The 24,087-nt window shown below is 38.8% G+C and overlaps 1 protein-coding gene across 5 annotated transcripts in view; it reads left to right on the top strand.

Annotated features, from left to right (window-relative positions):
- Nucleotides 1–15,337: 15,337 nt before the first annotated feature.
- Nucleotides 15,338–24,087, top strand: part of lama2 (laminin, alpha 2) — a 338,873-nt gene continuing 330,123 nt past the window's right edge. For all 5 annotated transcript variants that reach the window (XM_057822981.1, XM_057822982.1, XM_057822979.1 and 2 more), the window contains exon 1: nucleotides 15,338–15,485. In XM_057822981.1, coding sequence (XP_057678964.1) covers nucleotides 15,419–15,485 — 67 coding nt within the window. In that variant the 5' untranslated portion in view covers nucleotides 15,338–15,418. The remainder of the gene's footprint in view (nucleotides 15,486–24,087) is intronic.

Raw genomic sequence — 24,087 nt, forward strand, 5'->3', positions numbered from 1 at the left:
TTAATCATTTGCAAGCCCTAATATAAATAAAAGATTTCCAACAATTTCAGATGAACATGACAGAAGAGCACACAACTGTAGAGTCTACAAGGACCATTTTCATTATGATAATCGACACACAGCAGACAAACAGCACATTATTTGCAATTAATTCACCTGGACGCCACAAACTGTATGTAAAATGTTTTCCAAGAGTTTAAGAAGACATCGAGGTACCGTGCTAAATGCTAATGCTAATCGAACGCTATGCTAACGCTACAAAGTTTAGTGTGTGATTATCACTTAGCACAGACCTTTAAAGACTAAAGCAACATGACAAGATAACAAAGCAGAACTTACCAAGGAGCAGCTGACACATACAGTATGTTTCACAAAATGAGCCTGGAATGGGCACAGGCTTACTCACCCGGTGAGTAAGTGTGTGTGTGGGGTGGAGGGTACAGGGAGGAGGCGCAGCACATCACATGAGTGACACGACCAAACACTGTTAAATGCGTTGTAACTACACGTACAGTATGAAAATATCACACATTGTGAATTTATGACGGAAACTTCATCCTGGCATTCATCTTGTTTTCATGTCGTCAGACGACAACTGGCATCCATTTCATTATGTTTTAGTCTCCCAAGTCATTTTTTCATCTTGACATTATCGTCATGAAAAAATTGTTCGTTGATGAAATATTTTCGCTATCGTCATCGTTGACGAAAATAACACTGACATCAGTAGATTTGTTAATAAGAAACGCAACTCTTACTCCACTACTTTGGGCTCCGCTACTAGTCATTACACTATTTCCTCTTTATTTTACTATATGACTTTTTTTTGCACATAGACGCCAACAGTGGTTCAACCAGTTTCATCAATGAGATGTCGCAATGATAATCACATGACTCCATTTTACCAATTAGACTCCAGCTTTCCGTTCTATGATCACGCCGGCCTGTTCAATCTCGTGGCATCTTTAAAGCACTGTAAAGATTTTAATCTCTCTTCCAGTTGTTATTTGGCACCGACTGACCACGGAAAACCTGGCATATGATCCTTTTAGTTTCATAATAGGAAATATATTTTCTTCACAAGAGGGCACTCTTGCTCTTTGGACAAATAATGCTTAATTTCTGTATTTTTTTCTCTTGCCAGAATTCAATTTTTGTTGTGGTTGTAGTTTTTTTTTTTTGGCTTACTGTGGTTATGTAATATGTTATAGTACTGCATTATAATAATAGTTCATTTAGATAACCTTGGGCTGAGAAAAAAAATCCCATTGTTAAAAAAATAAAAATAAAAAAAAATCTAACATCATAAGCATTTACTCACATTGTTTGTTAGGTTTTGTGTTTTTCTCCCACTGTGACTTTTCCCTGTGATTGCCCATTGATTTCACCTGTTATAACTGCTCCTCTAACCTGCATCCTCCTGTGCTCACCTGTTCCTCGTTGTCTCATTACCCCTTGTCTCTGTGTTTATATAAGCTCCCAGTTTCTTTTCACTTCTTGTTACGTCATTGTCAATGTCTCCGTTCGTGCCAGCGTCAATTTTGCCTGTTCCTAGGTCACAGCCCTCGTGTTCCTCTGCCTAGTAAGTTTTTGAGACCAGTCATTTGCCAATACCCTGAGTTTAGTTTGCAACTGTGTTTTTTGGGGGATAACCTCAGTTTTGGTTTGTACGTTGTTTTTTCTGTCAGCTTTAATTAAATTACTTTTGCTACGCCTTTTTGCCTCGCTTCCCTTTCCCTGCACGTGGGTCTACACACCACCTGCCTGCCCGCTTACCTGACAATGTTACTCATTATTTGAGTATTCTTTTCACCAAAAACTTTTTTTTTTACTTGTACTTGAGTACATTTTTTGGATGAATACTTTTACTTTTATTTGAGGTAATATTATTTTCAAGTAACGCTAATATTACTTGAGTAAAATTTCTGGCTACTCTACCAACCTCTGGTAGGACGTTAGATGTGAGGAAATGATGGAAAATAAAAATTAGGAGATGACGGTTGATACTATTGGTGCTTTTATTTTGCTAATCATTGACAAAAAATGAATTAAAAATTTAGTTGCTCATATATGCCTTGTTACATGCAGTATCCTCATGCATGTGTAAAACCTGTTTTGTTTTATTTTGTGTTATCCGTATAAAAGTTTTCTTTGCATTTCACTGGTTTTAGGAGGTTTGAAACACCCTTCAAAAAAAAAAAAAAAAAAAAAAAGAAAAATTCAGGCTCCAAGGCAACCTGCAAATTACAGCAAGAAATTCTAGCCACTTTTACCCCTGAGAACCACAGAATTGTCACAAGTTAACATGCACATTTTTATACAGAAGTTTTAGAAGCTCAGATGATGTGTTGTGGAGGAAAAAAACTTCCAGGTGGCGAGGAGAGGAATGTTTAGGCTAAAGGAGATGAATGAAGACTGACTAGATTTGTTTAGAGAATGAGTAGATGAAGATGTTTGGCATCAGGCCCAGAGAGCTCAAAGAAAAAGAGGGAGCACCTTGGCACTTTACCAGGTGAGCTGCCAAGAGAGTGGAGTTGCACTTTAGGAGGCGAAAAGGTGGGAAAAGCACAGCCCTGACCTTTTTGGCTGCAGGAGGCCAAAGGAGGAAGAGGAAGAGATCAGAGGAGACACCGAGCTGCTTTGATGGAGCGTCTGTGTTTTGGATGTTGGAACATGGTGGTGCGCAGCCTCGCTGTGAGAGCTGTGGAAACACATCACACGGTAGACATGCACACATTCACGTTCTACTTTGATGTGGAAAAACGGAAGTGCTCGGGATGAAAGCTGTTCGGGAGGAATGTGACGCTCAAGTATGCAATGACCTCCCGCCATCGCCACTGCTGCCATCATCCTCCCTCCCTCCCTCTGTCACTTCTACTTTCTCTCTGTTGTCCTGCCAGTTAATTCCTAATTGGCTACTCTGTGCACAACCTAAAGCCGATCCCAATCACAGCAAGCCTAAGGGACCAGGGAACGAAAATCCCTCATTGGCTGTGTAGATGATGCCGATCTGAGTCTTTTCAACTCCAGCCAGTGAGGCCTTTAAGATCCGTTCTTCCATAAAGTGTTGATCACTCCTTTCCAGTGCTTTACATTCTACTTCACAAAACACAAACTGTTATACATTGCGAACATCCCAGGAGGATGATTTCAATTGCTGCCCTTCAGCTCATGAGCAATATTTTGAGCATCTGCTCCATGTACAAAAAAGTTATTCCCCTACCATATGGGAATTAGCAGGCAAAAGCAGGAACAGACAGGTTTTCGTTTTAATTAACTGGAGGCACAGTTTTTCAGTTTACTAATGGTAAACATTAAACATATAAAAACAGAGGATCGAGAGAGTTTGTTATGGCCTGATATAACTGGGTTTTAACGTTTTGGCCATAATTAGAAAAAAATCTGTATGTTTGGTGCCAACACATTACCACTCATCACTAAAATAACACCATGGCCACAATGATGTGGGGACGATAACTATTCACAGCTTTTGTTTTTCAGTGGTTATTTCGGCTTAAGAGAATGTTGAAGGAATCATCAAAAATGGATTAACTAATGTTAATTCAGGGACCCTTATTGTAAAGTGTTACCGTGCCATCTAAGGCACCCCACTATTTGATTCGATTACGATTCACAGCGCTACGATTCGATTCTTGAATGATCTTCACGGTATTAACAATTATCACAATCTTCAATGCATCTTTACCCCCTACCTTTCAGCATTTCTTCTTTCTTACTTTGTGGCTACCTCATACTTTTAAGTGGGGTATATTTGCCAGTACTAATCAATTAAAGCAGCCAAGCAAATTTATGTCAGTCATGTTTTATTTCCAATCACCTAATGATCCAGCAAGAACACAAAGCTGACCTTAAAGGGGAAGTTCAGAATTTTTGACATCAGGCTGATTCTTCGAGTTAGCCAGGGTTTAATTAGTCGGTGAAATTGATTCAAATTCCATGTAGTTTGTTAGTTATTTGTTCGTTTCAGGGCTCCAGAGTGGCTAACCAAGTGCGAGTCAATTAGGCCGACTTAGCATACCAATAAAAAACAACATATGACTGATGCAACGATGACCCATGCAATCAATAGTGTTGGCTATGTTTTCAGGATAAGGTTATTAAAACTTGCATGTCAATATTTGCAGTATGAACAGCAACATTTGTAATCGAGAAGTTCTGCAGAGGAGCAGGGCAGAGATATTTTTTTATGTTGTAGCAGGCAACAAGTGACCAGTTTATATTGTTCCTCATTCTTCTTAGGGAATTTGTAGAAACTTTCCTTTGACCATTTCTTCTGTCTGTTTCCACAGCCTTTAAATGCACATTTCACCATGATACCGGAAATGGACATTGAAATACACGTTAACGAATTCGCTAATTAGCATAGCGCTCGGCGCTAACCAGTAACATTTCAAAAACAACAACAATAAAGATTAAACAGTACATAAAGGTTCGTGTACTCACCTCTTATAGACGCACATGGAACTTAGCAACACACTAGGGACATTTTCCAATTAACACTTGAACCTACTGCTGGATAACTGAAAGGCAAGGAGCAGCGAACTATCTCTCTTCTCCTCTCACTCTAAGAAACAACATGCGCACAGAAGAGGACTCTAAGCGCGACCGCCTTGTGCTTGCCTGTCTCATACACAAATTTATTTTTGAGTCTTTTGTACAGAAGTAAATCTCTCGCTCAGTAATTTCCTCTGCATACTGTATATCCTCAACCTTGTGCATCCCTTAAGGCAGGGGTCCCCATCTGCCAGGTCGCGGACTGGTACCGGTCCGTGGCGCATTTGCTATCGGGCCGCACAGAAATAATAATTTATTAACGACCACATTCTGGCCGAATTAATCCTGTGCCCCTGCTTAACACACCAATATCCCTGTCTACTCTAGATATAATACTACAGGATAGATTAGAATGTCATCATAGAAATCCATTGATTGGACTGCTAGCAGTACATCTTCTTTTGTGTATCTAATATATCAATGTGCGCTTGTCCTCGATAATAACGTATTACTAGGCTGCGGGCGCAGCACATTTGTTCCCGGAAATAATTAGCCCCCACGTGCGAAGATGACTGGAAAACATGTCTTTGGAGATATTTTTAACGGTGAAAAGGGCACCTGACGCGCCAGAAGATGAGCATACAACCTCAAAGACCCACGAACAGCGAAGGAGTGGATTCGTGACCAGTTTGTGAATAAACCGAGTGATTCGAGCATGTCTGTGCAACAGGAGGATCAGCTTGTAGAGATCACAAATGACGGCGACCTTAAACGTACATTTGAGAAAACAACTCTATCGAGGTTCTGGATAAAAGTCATTCCGGAATATGCTGACATTACTACGAGAGCATTGAAAACCTTGCTTCAATTTCCAACATCGTATGTTTGTGGAGCGGGCTTCTTAATTAATGCTTAACGACAAGGCGAAGTCGTTAAGGGTGAGAGAGCGGTGTGCAGTTGTTGTGTGCAGCTAACATGGCAGGATGTATATGAGGAGAACTTTTCTACATGTCCTTTCATGACCAAATGTAAGTTAATATTCCTTTCTTTAAAGTTTGTAGCGTTTACTTTGGAATCGCTGCATTTGCGGCCATGTTTAACTTTACGCACATGCGCAGAACTGCATCGTTGCAATTTTTGACGGGTTGCAAAATTTTTTCAGAACACCGGTCTGTGAAAAAAAGACCCAAGTAACACCGGTCTGTGAAAAAAAGACCCAAGTAACACCGGTCCGTGGTGCAAAAAAGGTTGGGGACCCCTGCCTTAAGGTGTCTTGAATTTCGTTCCGCTAGCAGCGGCTATCATTAAGTTATTAGAGAAAATCAATGTTTTTGAACATTTATGAATCGTAATCGGATCGTCACGTGTCGAATCTTGATGAATTTAATATTCGATGTATTGGCATACCGCTATGTAGCATCAGGACCACTACCCAAGATAAAACATCCAAGCTTCACGAATACATCACCAAGTTGGCCCCAAGAGATGAAGCACTTAGTGAATGTCTCAGAGATGGAAAACTGGAAGTGGAGGAGTTGGAGGAACCATCATGGGGGATAAACCTCTGCATGGGATGTACCACCGACAGATAACTGAAGTGTCGGATCTGAACATGTTCTACCAATGGTGAGAGATGGATGGACTGAAAGACAGAAGAGAGGCACTAATCATGGCAGCATGAGAGGACTAAAGTTATGTTTCCGCGGCAGACGTCGTCAAGGCAGACCTGATTTATGGCCCTGCGCTGTAATCCTGACTATGCGTGGTGACATGACACAAATGGACTGTGATTGGGCCGCTCAGACTGTTTTTTCCGGTTCAGCGCGAAATCGCCGCCATTTACAAACATTTTTAAGCTACACTCAAAAATGGACCAAGCCGACAAGAGGTCCACAAGTAAGACCACCTGTACAATGTTTGGTCGAAAGCATTAAATAGATTGCCAAATGGCAAGCAATTAGTGAAAGGAGATTGAAAATACGGGGCTGAAGGTCAGCATAAAAAATGGAAGAATCTCCGAGACTAGTATGTGTGTGTTCGGAACAGAATGGCCACACGAAGCGATGACCCAGCCTGTCAAAAACTGCCAGCTTTTGATCATTTTATGTCATATTTTGGGTTAGTGCACATTACCATTTATTTTGTTCATATGTTTGCTGAGACTTATTTAAATTTACACTTGAAGTATATGAAGAATAAAGCGCAGGTTTGGTGTCAAAAGAGTTGTTTTGATGTATAATTTTTAACAACAGTTTCCACACTTTATACATCATCACAGATTGAGAGTGGCTCGGTGCTTTTATGATAACGTGTTTACCATCAAGGCTTCCAACTCAGTTTGGGAAGTTCCATAGCCGCCAGAAATCTGCTATGGCTTTCCACTGGCTGGTTGTAGGACACAGCAAAAAAAATCGGACCAGTTGCTGGACAACGCAGCTTGCTGGCTTCCACTTGATGATAGAATTTGTAATGTGACTGCCTGTCTCTGTGCGGCATCAATAATTGGACAGACCACCTTCGCAACCGTCTTCTGTGTCGCATGCACCTCAACATTTGTATGATCAACATTTGTTGTTCAATGTTGGTGAGCTGAAGATCCACGTTCTAGTGTTACATCTCTGTTGGCATTGTTGTGTAACCGGAAGAAAACTAGAGGAAGTCGACAAAAGTCCCCCAAAACCGTACAAACACAAAGCCACACCCCTCTAGTGGCTTGGCGGTGAATTACAGAGCAACGCTTCCCTTGCTGCACAACTATCGAATCCTCATTGACGCTGTAGGGTCTACATCGTCGCTACATCGTCAAGGCAAAGAAGAAGCATAGCTCAGGCTTACGATTCTGGGGGACTCCGGATACAAACTGATAAGATGGTCGTGGCCAACCAACCGGACATCTTGATCATGGATAAGCAGCCGTTGTGATCGATGTAGCCATCCCCAATGTTGCGCCCACTCGGTCAAACGTGTTTAAATTGTGCCTCACCTGCGATCTTGTCCGAGAAAGGGTTAATTCACTGTCAATCAGGAAAGGGGTGTGGATTTGCATTTAAGCGGAAGCTGGGTCAGCGTGGCTGTCATTCACGTTCACGTTGCCGAAAGAGACACGCACCGCCGGTGAGTTTGTGCTCATTTGCTTGTATTTGTATTATGTATTTTCACCTACTGCATTGCTTTTAGACGGTTTGGCGTTTATTTCACGGCGTTCGCTTGATGGCCTCCCAGTTTGTGTCCGCTGAGTTTTGACAGTTGACGACTAGCGCGTTGGGTTAGCGTAGCCGCTGAGTCAATCTCACAGTGAATCAGCGAGCGGCGCGGGTCGCGCGGTGAGTCATGCGAGATGTAGTGCCGGGACAGCACTGTATTGGTGCTTCGTAATCTCTTCACTTGTGTGAAAAAACTACATTTCCTCACACTGTTAAACGCCACTTCTTCCTAGTAATTTAAAGCATTGGTCAGTGTTCGTAACGTGAAGTGTTAATGATTCGACTAGTGCCTTAATGAAATGATGGAAAAATGTGATTTTAAAATAATGCGCAATGTTTGGTTATTGCAATCTTGATTGTGAATGAATTATATAATGTACAGTACAATATTAATTCATTTATATATTTGTATTAATATATAATTATGATTATTTGTATTTATACATATATATGTACATTTTTGTTTGCATTCATAGGTTTATAACCTGCTTGGTGTTTGCTATTTACTACTCCAAAAAATCAACAATAAAAAAACAACAATATACTGTGAGCACAAGCCGAGTTATCTAGTGTGTTCTCTTTTGGATCCCTTTCGGCGGGGAAAACGCCACAAAAAGCGTAAACGGCCGAACACCCAATGATGGCATTATCAGGAAAAAGGAACATGAGGACTAGAGAAATACCAAGGGCTCAAGGAAGAGCTGAAGAAGCCTGGAAGGTGAAAGACATTAGTGCATGTGGTCATAGGAGCACTGGGGGCCGTGTCCCCAACACTGGAGAAGTGGCTCCAGCAGACACCTGGAGAAACATTAGACTTCACTGTCCAGAAAAACGCAGTCCTAGGAACAGCAAAGATACTGCGCAGGACTCTCAAGCACCTAGGCTTGAGGACCCAAACTTGAGATGAACAGCCACCCAACCTACTGGGTGCAATAGGGGTAGTATATGTATGTATAATGAAAATGGATGCAATGTAATTTATAAGTTAGCCAAATAATATTTTTAAACAGATTTTTCCTAATGTGACATTTGGTTTTTAGTGTAAATTCAATCCACATACAATCAACCCAGTTCAGAATTAAGCCGCATCCCGATGAAATGCCATGCAAGCAAAGTGAGTTTATTTAATTAGCACAGGTCTGCGTGTCTTATCTGCACTGGACAAACTGTTGTGTTGTTAAGTCATTAACAAGCAGTTGGAATTCAAAATGAGTTTCATCCTATTCCCAAGATGACCGCTTTAAGAGCTTGAGAAAGATTATGCATTTTTTTGGCAGGGATTTTGCCCCTCAATGAAAACTTTATGAAGCTGGCACACAGTGAGTTATATTGGCACCAATAAACCGGGACCGGAATATTCATATTTTCTGTTTAATGGCAGATAAAACTGTTGTTCTTTTTTACATTTTAGGTCATCTGTCAGCCCTTCAACAAATAGTCATACTTTTAATGTACTCCATTTATGGGACTTCCAGCACCCACTAAATCCTCAATTACAGTTATTTATTATGGTGTGGTTATTTTAGTGGGTTTCATCTTTACTTAACCTACTATTTATTGGGAACCTCAAAATGAAGGTAATACATTACCAAAACCAACCCAATACAGTACAGTACTCTTTGGATGCACGCATAATGCATTAGAAATCAAATAACGTCATTGTGTGGAAAATTTCAAAATCTGTAATCAGGGTTTAAATTATTTGCTTCAAATTTACTTTTGGGCAAGCGGTTACAGTATCTTTTCCCTTGACTGTGCGCTAGCTAATTGCAGGTACTGTACTGTATATCAATAATTGCATATGGAAAAAAATATCTACTATATGGCGGAAAACACAGGCAAGGATGGAAAAAGCAGTTTCTGCTCTTGGACCCTTCTCTCAAATAAACTGCTGTATTTTATGCCAAAAGAACTGTTGTGTCTGATAGAACAATATGTCTATATGCTGCCATAGCAGTTTCATGGCGCATAAAGCCCCAAACTATTTTTAATTTGTCTGTTTTACCCTGCAGACTCCCGTTTACAGACACCGCACAACTGCTTTTGTTTAAAACCAGCCATAAAAAGAAAGTAAGTAATTAGATTTTTTTTATTCGAAATGTCTATAATTTTTAGCTTATAATCCTTAATTGATGTCTAATATTTAGTTAAAAAAAAAAAAAAAACGACTTTATAAAATTATTCAGTCGCATATTTTGAACTTTTAAACAAACTATGTCACAATGAAAAAATTAGTGTCTGTAAAGAGGTCATTGATATGTACCTCTACCATCGCTTAATTGTATTTTCTTTTGTTACTGTTGCATTTTCCCCAATATTTTAGATGATAAATAATCGATCTAAACAAAGAAAAAAATAAAATAAAAAAAAGTATTTGAAAAACAAAATCTTCAACACTCCTTGATGTCTTCGATTTTTGCATTGTAACCCTTGTTATATTACCGTGTTTCACCCATAAAATCCCCCAAAAGTCCGACTGTGGCCATTCACAGCTGTGTCTAGACACTCAGTGAGACATGCTACATGGAGTTTTTGGATCGAAACAAGCTAAGTACACGATAATATCTCCTTAAAATCATGGTGTCTTTAATCATGCTCTCTCATGCTCTTACCTCGAGATATGGGTTTATTTATTTATTTATTTATTTATTTTAATGCCCTCCTGTTCAAAATTTTTCTTACCTCAGAAAAGTGAGATTTTAAGCTTTCCAATGATGTCATACATGCATATAGGACAATTTTGGAATTTGGCCAAATTGGGGGTCTCAGAGCAGAATTTCAAGTCACCTGAGTGTTTTCCGCTATATATATTCACAACACATGAACTTATCTCGAAAATTAAACATCTTCAATAAGCCTAATTATGCATGGTCTTAGAATTTAGGAAAAGAAATACTAAACGGATCAACTTGACTGAGATTCGAACTTAGAACCACTGAGGAATTTCAGCACAAATACTGGTCAAAATGCAATTAAAAAAACTAAAATCTGTTAATTAAAAAGAGACACCTAATCCTCAAACGTATATATTTTTTATGGGGCGATTTCCTGTGCATGTTTGTTCGTTAGTATGCATGTACGTGTATTTGTGTGCGAACCCACTAATGTCATTCTTTCATAACCAGAGACACAGTTCCATCACACTACAGTCATTCAGCGGAAGAACACTTTCAACTGAGTACAGCAATTGAGCACGCCTCAGAATTCACAGCATAATAAGCTATTTTCATTACACGAGCACAAGGATGCAATCCAGTTCGTGCTTTATTTGATTAATAAGTACCACTCACATACAAGGCTCTGTATTGTTCAGTCATATTTAAACACAATTGGAGCAGAAATGTGGTGCACGCCTATTGCTTTTTCAATGCCGCACATTGCTTGCCTGCCACTAAAGTGGAACTCATTTGTATTTTACATTGGTCTATTGCAAGAGATCTTCTTGGTCCAGTCACAACAAATTTAATTATCACTTGTTAATAATTGAAAATGTTGTTAATCAAGTGTGAGTTTATTGATTTAATTCTTAAAGAAACAAAGTTATGTTGCAAAGTTACTGTCTTCTACCCAGGAACCCGGCAATCCATTTTTGCACCACATAGGCTATGCTGTTCAGCCTGACCCAGCTGACTTGAGTATTGCAGGTGAGCTGCAGCCTATCCGAGTTGACTTTGGAAAATAGTGGAGGAATGCCAGGGGCAGGTAAATTACAGAATGTGCAAATGGGCACAACTTTTTTTCTGACAAATCTGATGGAAACCAAACCAGATGAAAATGCAACAAACCTGAATGGCAAAAGTCTGGCCAAATCCAGTAGAGGAGAACACGCTAGGAGTCCCTTAACTGCACTGCTTTTCAATTATTTTCTGTTAAGCACACCTCTGCATAACATTGATTCCTTGTTAACATTAAAGAAAAAAGTAATATAGATCAATTTGCAATAAAGTATAACTTTATTAACATTGTTTTTGTTTGTAACAGAAAAGACTTATAGCACATCAATTTGCCTGAATAAAAAAAGTCACATCCAAACTGTAAACATACAGTCCATGCAAGGGCGTAGGTTTGCACTGGGACGGTAGGGACATAACACTACCAATTTTTCAGGATGCTCCACTTGTCCCCACCAACCTTTAAGCAACTTTATACTGTATGTATCATATAATAATATATATTCCGTTATACAGATAATTTATATTGTCTTCCCTTATGTTGCAAAGATCGAATTGACCCTACTATCATTTAGTGATTTATTTCATTATGTTCAAACTTTACATTTACCCCTTTTCACTTGCTGAATTCGCCGTTCCACCCCCCTTCAAGCGCACGTTTCATTAGCTGATGTCTTGACTCACCATTGACACACATACACACGCTCACACACTCAGCCCTGACAGAAATAAATGCCGACACCATGCCGCCTAATTTCCCCCCTTTAAAGAGGGGGTATATTAGAAGGTTGTTGTTTTTTTTCGGCCAGCAGCAGTAGCAGCAGCAGCAGCAGCAGCAGCCACTGTAAGTAGTGTAAAAAGACGTCAATGTAGTGGAGGTGGGGAACACACCTCAAATTTTGCTATTGGAAGTCCGACCTGCATCAGAGTTAGCATAACATTAAACTGTGTGAATTTGCTAACCTGCAAAACTCGAGTTGAAAGCTGCTTAGAGAGAAGTGTCCCTGGGTTTGTGTTTTTTCCTATTAATATGTTAGTGTGAGAAAGAAGCTGCTTAGAGAGACATGGGTGCTGCATAACCTCATATTTCGCTCACACAAAACAACATGCACAAAACATAATCATAATTAACCATCTACAGTACATAAGAAAAAAAAAAAAAAAAGGGATGCCGCGAGCTACGCACACTATGATTGCGATCGACTGGTCAATCGTGATCAACATAATGAGCACCCCTGATTTCGCTTATCAATCAATTAGGTTCATATTTGTGAGAAATATACGCCTGACCCCCGTTCACCCAATCTGTTTGGTCTTATTAATGTCTCATCCCGAGCAAAAAGTGTACATGCAGGCTATGCTGATACATCGTCCCTACCAATGTTGCGCCCAATCCTACGCCCTTTACACCATGTACATTTTTTGACCATTTGATTTGGAAAAATAAAATTAAATAAAATCAATAAATAATAATAGTTCAAGTTGATTAGGAACATTAACTCAGAGCACAATATGCCAAATAATTTAGCCCAAAAAACAAAACAAAACAAAAATGAAACAAAAACAACACTGTCATTGGGCAGAGTGACAGTTTTCATTTTCGCAGCCATGATCAAGACCAAGTCTAGAGATGCAGGCTGCATCAGCTTATTTGCTATGGTGTTTTTTTTTTTTTTTTTTTTTTTTTTTTTTCTTTTCTTTTTTTTTTTTTTTTGCACTGAGCAACTTGATATGCCACCTTATATGATGCTAACAGTGCTCGCTGGTTTACTAAAGCAGCACTGACAAAACAGGATTATTGTTGGCACCTCCTATATTCGGCATGTTTTTGCTGAAAGAATTCAATCGATGTGATTGGGGTCTAAAGTCTTTAAGTGACGTCTTAATTGATTTGGCTTCATGTTGTCTGCTGCCAACATTTTTAGACATAGTAAACATACAAATCTTTCCTTGTCTCCTATTGTTTTAAAAGTGAAGCCGGACAGTACGTACGCTTTGTCATATTTCCTCGTCTTAGCTTTCGGGAGACTTCATATATCCTGCTCTTTGCTGTGTGCTCTTGTTTGGTGCAAAAATACTGTACACACTCTGAAAATGAGAGTGTCACTGCAACCCACTGAGTGGATGTGCAATTACCGTAATTTTTGGACTATAATGCGCACCTGACTATAAGCCGCCACACACCAGACTTGACATGAAACATGACATTTGTTCATAGATAAGCTGCTCTGGACTATAAGTTGCAGCTGTCTTCACTGTATTATGGGATATTTACACTAAAAGATATTAACTGGTAAAAATTTATTTGACAGCGGCTACATAAGACCATAAGACCAAATGAACCACCATGAAACTTTGAACCAATTAACTGCAAAGATTCATTGCTTGAAGAAGCTTCATTTGGCCATCACTGCTCCCTTGGGGGAGACAGTCAACCTCTGCTGCCACCTGCTGTCAACGCTGTTGTTGTCCAATATGCCTCCTAGCATGCATTGCAGCGCTACAGATTTAAATAACATTCAAAATTCATGCTATGCTAATTATTTCTTCAGTTACTGTTCCAGATGCTTAATTAATTGCTAGTTATGGTATTTGATAACACTTTATTTGAAAGTGGCACCATAAGACTGTCATAAGACCATCATAATTATGACATGACACTGTCATGAGCTATAATGAATGCTGAAAAACTATGTCATTTAGGGGCAGTTTACATGGCGACTCTGCGACACGAAGACGCAATGACTGTGTTGCGGAGTGGCCTAGCGTGCATATGGTGTCGGTGAAGACGGAAGGCGGCGACGAAAAATTCTGAATCCTGCCTCCAAAGTGGAAGAATTCGATTGCGGGGGATTGAAGAGGGCTTGCTCCGCATGCATATCAAAGGCTCCCACACGTCACATTGGGCGTGCGCAGCTGTGCTACTAAACATTAAAAACAGCAAATATTGTGGAATGTTGACTTTAATTTACTGTTTTAATAATATTTTTAAATTAGATATGTTTTAATGTTTCCATTTTTGTGCCTTTTTGAACAAAAGAAAAATGCCATTGCTTTGAGTGGGCGGGCATATTTTTTTCTTGGCCGAGGAACATTGGTGGGGTCAAAGTGCATCATTCGCTGTCGCCTTGTAAATCTGCACTGCCCCCTAGGGCCTGGCATGAATACTACATCGTTTTCCTGCGGAATTGCGACATTGTTCGAATGGAGACGGGCCCATATAAATGCAAATTTGAAATTTTTCGTATTCTCGGAGAGTCACCATGTAAACGGCCCCTTAGTGTATCTCACTTTTGAATGGATGTAAAAGATCTGAGCTGGACATAAATGGAGTTAGTTACATAATTTGCCGGATGACACTTAATGACATTAGTCATACGCTTTCAGTAATGACCACAATAGTGTCATGTCATAATTATGTAGGTTATATGACATTATTATGATGCCACTGTCAAATGAAGCATTACCTAGTCACCCAAATAAATCAACAAACAAGCCACACTGGACTATAAGCTGCAGGATTCAAAATGAGGGAAAAAAGTAGCGGCTTATAGTCCGAAAATTACGGTACACATTATTCTAGTACAGCAAAAAAGTATGGTCCCCGAGGACATATGCCCCTCACACCCCTCCCCGGCATTGTTTTGCCCTAACCGTCCCACTATTTGGGAAGGACTGCTTTACTGAGATTCAACTCCAGGACATCTTCACCAATATGTATGACCCTAAATGTACAATCTCTATTATAATGTGTAGGCCATCGCATGATTGTTTCATAATGTAATTGTAATCATTTCAGCGTGTGGTGAGTGTTAAAGGGCAGCAGGAGGAGCCCTAAAACAGTTGTCAAGTAGGACCAAAACTTGTGCTTTCTTCATGGGACAGCAATTCCACATGTTCCCCTCGATTCCCACAAGACTTGGAGGGAAAGGAGGAGAGAGAGTGGAAGAGGAGGCGGAGTGCAAAGTTTGTTTCAACTCCAGCTCTCTGTGACGCGCCGGCTCCCCGAAAGCCTCACACGGGACAAACATGAAGCGGCTCGGGCTGGTGCTCCTCGTCGCGTTGCTATGGCAATGCGGACACGCGCAGCAAAGAGGTGAGTGCATGTCTCTACTGTCCGTCCAGAGTAACTCTGGTCTGTCTGTCACAACGGGGGAGTCCAATAATGATTACGTCACAAGAGCACACAACGGCTAGCTCTTTATTTGGCCTAATGAGCTACTTAGTCAATTGTTAATACTGTATATAAGATACAACCATCTCGGCTTTTTTGTTCATTTAATTTTGCTCTGTATTTGCTATGTCCATTCATTGAGAAAAAGTCTTATGAAGAAAATAGGATTTTAAAAAAAAATTCTATTAGTAACATTGAATTAGTCATTTGTGTGCAAACATTTCTATGAGCGATCATATCACGTTCACTAAAAACTACAGTGCAATTATTTTTGAATTATTTTATTTCCATTATATATTGTAAGAGAACCTTGCTTTATCTTAACTTACTGGCTGCCATTGATGACAACTGACTTCGTCTATATGATGGCAGTTGGCCAGCGACTAGCGGTCAGCAACTTGCGGCTTGGGAGCCAGATGCGGCTCTTTGAACCCTCTAATGCGGCTTAGTTCTATATTAAATAAATGAATATAATATATTATTATTTTCCCTTTAGTAGGAAGATCGAGTCAGGCTCACTGTTTTCTGTGTTTGTTAACAGAACACTCGCGTTGCTCACGGTGTTCAAAGGCAAAAATACTTGTAGGTATGCCATCTGAGTGGCAACCGTGACTTTACATAGTTGGTGAATACATGACCTGTGAGTGTTCTGTGTGTAAATAGTGAGCATTTGTTCTGCTTACTAAAAGGAGGCAAAACTCCTTTGTTAGGTGAAATATGGATGACAGAATATATTTATATGTATACAATGGGGTGTAACGGTACACAAAAATCTCTGTTACCTCGGTTTTGAGGTCACGGTTCGGTCCATTTTCGGTACAGTAAGAAAACAAAATGCAAAGTATAAATGTGCTAGTTGTTTATTCCACACTTTTGTGCTTTCAACAATAGGAACATTAGCCTATACAAAGCTAGAATTCTGCTCAAAAAGTAGCGGGTATTTAAAGATCATAATCCAACAACAATTTGCCTTTCAGACCCCGCGTATTGGTCAGCTATCTTTCTGAGAGAAAGAAAAAAAAAAAGAAGTCCTGTGCTAAAGAGAAAAACAATCCCAATGACAAAGATTTTAACATGTATTTTACAAATGAAATGCCTCAATGAATCATTTTTTTTTCTTATGAACGGTTTTCAAAAGCTTTATTGGTGGATTTTCTCAAGTTAAAGCGCCACACAGAAATAAATAAATTTAATTGTGTAAGTAGGATCTGTATTATTCTTATTATTTAATTACAAGTGTTTTAGCTTATTTCAATTTATTTAAATGGGCAATTATTTATATTATTATGTATTTATATTTTACAAATGTGATGTAGTATTCATTTATATTGTATATTTTATGTTGTATAACAGGGGTCATGAATTAAAATTCCTCTGGGTCCGAAATTAAAAAATTACAACAATCTCGGGTCCGGAAATATTTTTAATGCTTCTTCTTTTTTTTTTTTTTTTCAAAAAATCTAAACGTATCTTTGTGTGGCCATGCTGATAATTACAACATTCAAAAATGCAAATACAATATAAAAGGTACATAAAACTTAAAAAGTGCTTTAATTGAATCATTAAATAGCAATATAAGAGCATGTTAATGACTTTAAAATTTTTTTTTTTTTATCGTGGATGCTGACAGGGGGATTTGCTTTATTTTTTGACAGACCTCTTCTTTTTGCTTTCCATTAAGCAAAGTTTAAGCAACTGCACTCATACAATCTTTGACAATCGGTGCGTCACTGAAAGACTTTTTGTTTTGACCCAATATCCACGCTATTCTGAGGGAGCATTCATTTGCGCATTGCTGTGCAGTGAATAAATGAACCACGAGCCTTGAGGAGCGATCATGTTGAGCCCTTAATTCCGCTATTTTTTTTAGAGCGGATGGCAGAGTTCATAGGGAAACTTTGCAAAAAAGCTGCGTGCTTCGTCTCATAGTGCCTTTTCAAATTGCTGCTTTTTACAAGCGCTACCATCTCTGAACAGATGAGGCATCGCGGTCTCGTGCTGCCGCCAGGTAAAATGAACAAAAATGTGTTGGTCCACTCCTCCTTAAACACTCTGTTTTCTGCATCAATCTTGCGTAGTTTTGAGCACGCCATTTGCCGTACCTTTTTGCCTCTTCTTCCAACTTCATTTGGCTCAGTTTTTGGCTGTCACTCCGCGGAGTCTGGAAAGCGAGTGTGAGACATGCTGTTCTAAAAATAACTTTCAAATGCTTCACTCCCATTGGCTGGCTGACGCGCGTCACCGCTAAGGTTTTTGTTTGTTGCCCACCTCCGCTCTGCAAACCCGCAGAAAAAAAAAGATTTTTGTTGTTGCAACGTGTATTAGTCCGGACAGCTTGAGATCCGGTCCAGACAACTTGGGGGTCCGGAACCGGACCGAGGTCCGCGGTTCCGTGAGCTCTGTTGTATAACTTTAGTTCCTATGTGAATATTAGTTCCTACTTGTTTTGTGGTTTTGTATTGAACACAGGGCCGTGTTGGTTATTATTATAGCAAAGAAGACAGCAGTAAATCAACAAAGACAAGTCAACTGTGCCCCGATCTACCACTCAAGAGAGCTGATTGACTCAAAAAGTGGGTTAGGATTGCTTATTAGTTTGAAAATCGACCGGATCCACCGGTCTGCTAGCTATTAGTATTGATGCAGGAGGGCCGCGTCTCGCATCAAATAATAAACTCTGCCGTTCTTTTCGCGTGCGTCGCGTTGAGCCGCTTTTGGGATGCCTCTAACACGCGGCCGCACTGCGACTGGTGTGCATTGGCTGATTGACTTTAACGACCGCGTTTCACTGCTTTCTTGCACGTTGTCGCGCCGTTGACGTTTCTTATTGTCCTATCGTGTTGGTCCTCATTATAGTAGAGAAGACGGCGTAAATATAATCTACACAAAGAAACTGTAACCCGATGGACTCACAGCCTCGAAAAGTAAGGGTTACTTGATGTTAGAAACTCGTTCGGTACGCCTCCGTTCCGAACCGAGCACCCCATACCGAAACGGTTCAATACAAATACATGTACCGTTACACCCTTAGTATACATACATATACTATATACCCACATATACATACGTATATATAGAAGAGGCGTGCAAAATTTCAGATTCTTAGATAATTAGTGATTAGGCCTTGGACGATTCAAGAACGGTTCCCAAGGTTCCCAAACATCCAAATTCCGATTATTTAATTATACCAGGTAAAGCTGAACTCAATCACAGTCAGCGCGGGCTTCGGGGCGCAATGAGGAACTGACCGACTGAGAGGAAATATCATGTTCAACTCGTGCCTCTCGATAAAAAAAAAGCAGTAATACCTGACTGTGGCCGATAGCCACTACAAACAACGCCCAGTTGCCAGTTGCTACAATCATACGGCCACATAATGCTACGGTAGATATCACATATATAATAAACTAGATACAAAATGACAGACGACAGCAGCGTTAGCACATGTATAGAGAACTAGATGCAAAATGATAGACTTACTGTCGTTAGTAAACAGCCGCCATCATAACACAGTAGACTTCTCTGGAAGGCTCTGTTGTAGCGAACCTAATTAACTTTTTATTTAAAATACTCCTAAATCGGCAAAATATTGACTTGAATCTATCTTTAAATATGAAACAGTTTTAAAACTTTCACATGTTGAGAGTAGACAGAAGGGAAATTATGGAATAACAGGAGCAATTTCAACAACTTTAACGGTTGATTCACAACATTAAATAATTGAATGTAGTTTAAAGCTGCTGATACAGAATGGGGACTTGAGTATTTTATCTACTGTTTTGAACTGTAAACTTAATACTTTAGCCTGAGAGGATTTTTGAACAATTTTGGAACTAATGTACGAAACATTATAAGCGGGGGGTGGGGGGGGGTGCATCAACAATCGATTTAAAATCGAACCGTAGCCTCTGAATCGTAACCGATATGCAGTCAGACTGACGCGATCATTTCAGGTGTCAATTTGTGTGTGTGGCCCCCAGTATTGCCGTTTCTATGGAAACATGGTCAAAATGGCTCTGAGTGTTAAAGGTTGCCGACCCCTGAGTTGGACATTTATCACTGTCAGTGGCAGAGAACGGTGCAAGGATAGCCTATATCTTATTAGTTACTTTGTGAGCCATTTGGTCAACATCTTAAAAACTTCACTGAAAACATGCATTTTGAGACGTTTAGTTGTGAAAGTTTTGTCACTTTAGAACCAGAATTTAATTTAGATTTGAGCCTCAATTAATTTTTTTAATCAGGTTTGACAAATGTTACTATCTGAAATGTAACTTTTTGTATGTAGTTTACTTGCTATGTAAAAATTCCAGCAGCATGTGACAAAACATACAAACCCAAATAACAAACTGAATTGAACCCATTAATGTTGTTCAATGTTTCTTGAAATGACTTTCAGAGAAATTGATATTAATGATGACGATGAGTATACTGTATTTATGTTTTTTTTTTTTTTGTACTCTAATCTTGTATATGTTAACATTTCGATTTGTATAGGCCTACTTGTGAGAGAAAAATGTAGTGTCACTTTATAAACATGGCCACTTTAAGAAAACCCCCACAAAAAAACTTTTTCCTAAGTGCTGATATAAATGCATCTGTATTCCTTTTAATATCATTAGCAATGCTAATTCCAATCTACATTCAAAGCAATTACTTATGTGTTTACCAGTTTACTGTAATGCAAAATGAACTTAGGTGCACTGAATGACTTTTGAGCTCTCAATAGGCACTACTGAGCGTGTGCTGTGGATGTTGTTTTTTTCTCCACGCCATTAGAGAAATCAATATGGATCCATCTCAATGTTATGGTTCTGAAACATGTTAATCCCAGCCGCCTTTGTTAATGTGAAAGCAGCCAAGCTTAGTTGGATGGGTTTGATAGAATGTACCATTGGGAAATCTATCAAACTTTCTCAACTCATAGAGCCAAACTTACTGCAAGTGATGTTTCGTTAAAAATAAGAGTGAAAGGAAAAATAAGGAGAATGAGTCATAGAAGGAACTATCAAAAGTGCAATTGAAGTGACAGGATGATCTGTTAAAGGTAATGAATTAACCAAGACAAACCAACACTTAATCACATTCTCAACTGCAAGAACAATCAAAAACTTTCGAAAGAATAAGCGCAAATTATAAGGCAACGATAAATATGTTTTCTTTAATTTGCACTGGAAAATGATCAGCCTTGTCCTGCATATTTATTTCAAATTATAGGAATCAGTGGGTTATCCCTTAACTGCTGCACTGGTTAAGGAAATCTATTATTCATGCCTTTTGTGGATTATTGGTAAATTGGAAGGGTTTTTGTGGATGAACTGTTTGTCAGGGTTCGTGATTTTAGGGCTACTAAGATGTTTTAAATGCAGCGCTAATTATTTCTAAGCTTGTTTTCAAGACATTCCAACATTGGTGGTATACTTAAACCCTGTTTAAAACTTCCACTGGATGAAATGGTACTGCTCAACAACACATGGCCCTGAGTGAAGATTTCTTCAGTCTTAAGGTTAAGTTTCTTTCTTAAAAACATTGAATTAACAGAATTCAACGATTTTCCCTTTTCTGTAGAGCGCACTCCCCCGCAAAGACTGAACTGTTAACATTATTGAACTTACTGAATTTTCAAATTGTATGACATCAGGAGCATCGCATGCCTTAAATAGCTAACACTGCTCAATGGTCAGTCTGTATGCAGTATAGATATTGATTCATCTATATAGAATGAGTTTCAACTGAATCTGAACAGCAAAATTAAGAATCATGAACAATGACATGTGCCAAAGACATACTGTAGACTGTAAGTACAGTAACTGGAGTGTTAACAGGTGTGTGAGTTTGTGTGGATTAGCACCCCCTTTGCTTCTAAAATTAACGTGTGTTAATTTCGATTGATGCAGCATCATTGCTGTCAAGGTTGAGCAGTCAAGGTAAAAATGGGAAAAGTATTATATTTCATTCATGATCACACTCAATGTCACTTGGTTAAAAGTGGACTTTAGGATTATAGTACGTCCTAAACAGTTGGCAGTTTTATTTATTTATTATTATCTTTTTATTTATTTATTTATTTTTTACCCCTTTTGGTTTAGATGTTTCAGAGCACTCAGTGTAAACAGTGTGTTTCATCATCTGCATTAGTGATTTTCCCAATGAATGCTGGTTCTGTTATTTATATACAGTATATTTTCAAATACACCATTGTTTGTGTGTAGGCTACAGTAACATGTACATATTTGATTTAGTCTTTTCCCATTGGGCCTTTGCCGGCTGCTCACCAAAAAACAGCACGTCCTCTGCAGAACAAAATCGAGGTCTTTTTTATGTGCACACACCCCTGTGAAGCTGGTTTGTTGTCAGAGCTGCACAGATAATGCTAAGGAGAAAATCAATAGCTAATTCTTCAAGGGACACAATAGCTGCTCTGCCCACCTTCACTCTGTCTGCCTTAGTGAGAAAGAGAAGACGGGCATGGGTTGATGAATTAGTAAGTGGGAGTGCGCGTGCGTGCGCATGTGTTGACAAAGGCGCCTTCATCTGTAATGTTTACAATGAGATCGTGCATTTACCTGTACTTTTGGAAGACAGAATTTTTGAAAATAGTAACAGTCCCTGTTGAAGTTGGCAGACTCGGCACACATTTTTAATTTAGGCCACATCCAAAACAAACTCCCATGAGCGTTCAATTCGCACCGCATTGTAAATAGTGGGAATTGCATACAAGAAATGTCTAATTTATCTATGCTGGGAGGCCACCGTCTCAGCTGTAGATTTTAATAAACATAGGGAAAACAACAAAATGACCTAAATGCGTATCCCTGTTTTGCAATTTTCATTTCAGTTATTTCGTCAAACTGTGGCTGGTTCTCTGATATACCTCTTAGCCCAATTAATCATTAGGATGCATTATCCAATTGAGAACGCCTTGCGTTTGACACCAAGAGATTTTTTTGGTAGATAATACTAGGTAACTAATGAGATCAATTTATCGACACTATTTTTCACACAGACAAAAAGTTAACTGTTTAGCACTTGTGACTGTTGCTAACCAAAACAGGAGTACAGAAGCGTTAATGCAAAATGGTCTCTTGGTGGAACAGAAGTGTGACGCCACCCAAAAGTTTTTATTTAATGGGACTACTCAATTTAAAAAAAAAAAAAAAAAACTCCAGTTTTTGTATTATTTGAAAAAATGCATACAAAATAAAGGCCAGGAGATTTTTGTTATTGTCTGTGCAAGACTATTTGTGCACCCTCAGGAAAGGAGCATCGTGTCTTGTTCGTCTTCATAGGGTTGGGTGTTGAGTGTGTGGTAGGTAGCTAAGCCAATAGCCCTCTTCTTTCAAACACTTTAGAGCTATTAAAACATGAGCACCGTTGATGGCACTTGTTTGAGACTCAGCTAATTTAATATTTGGTTTGGATGATTTTTAAGACTTTATTCATGATTGATCATATTTACGGTCGGTGTTCTTCACATTCACATAAATGTGCAGAATCAGTTTCGGACAAAGTTTTATGTAACCACATACGTCTGAATTCAAACTTAATAAATGTTAACCTGTGTATGTTAAACAATTCACATTTAAAGTCTACCCTATTTTTCGGACTATAAGTCGCACCTCTGTATAAGTCGCATATTTAGGGGAAATTTACTTGACATATCTGTTCCATGTGTTGGATTTTATCATCTTGAAAGGCAATTTAAAATAAAAATGCAAGAGACCAACATGCTGAATAAGTGTACAGTATGATAGTGCTACATGATGCATGAACAACGAAATGCGAACGTGGCTGGTATGTTAACGTAACATAGCTATTAAGAGTTATTCAGATAACTATAGCATAAAGAACATGCTAACAAGTTTACCAAACCATCAGTGTCACTCCAAAACACCTAAATAACATGTGAAATAATATAATAATGTGTTAATAATTTCACACATAAGTCGCTCCAGAGTACAAGTCGATCCCCCGGCCAAACTATGAAAAAAAACTGTGACTTTTAGGCCCAAAAATACGATACTATGATAACATCAAATGATTTATAGCTTGTTTAATAAAATGTAGCTGCAGAGGTGGGTAGTGTAGCCAAAAGTTTTACTCAAGTAAGCGTAGCGTTACTTAAAAAAATAATATTACTCAAGTGAAAAGAAAAGTAGTCATCCAAAAAATGCACTTAAGTACAAGTAAAAAAAACTATTTGGTGAAAATAATACTCAAATAATGAGTAACATTGTGAGTAACTGCTAATGATGTTTGATTTTTTTCCTTTTTTTTAAACAATAGTTTTGTTTTGTTTTTCTCTCAGCACAAAGTTATCTGTATGAACTGTTATTATTATACTTTACTATAACCAATTTGAGCCAAAGGGGTGGGGGGAATAATAGGATTCCGGCGAATCTACAGAAAAGAAGCATCATTTGTCCAAAGAGCATGAGTGCCCTATAGTGGAGAAAATACTTCCTAGTTTGACTAGTTGAATAGTTCCATCACAGCTCCTAATATAAAATTAAAAGGATCATAT

This window comes from Corythoichthys intestinalis, chromosome 19 (genome assembly GCF_030265065.1).
Source record: "Corythoichthys intestinalis isolate RoL2023-P3 chromosome 19, ASM3026506v1, whole genome shotgun sequence".
In the NCBI taxonomy this organism is placed as follows: Eukaryota; Metazoa; Chordata; class Actinopteri; order Syngnathiformes; family Syngnathidae; genus Corythoichthys; species Corythoichthys intestinalis.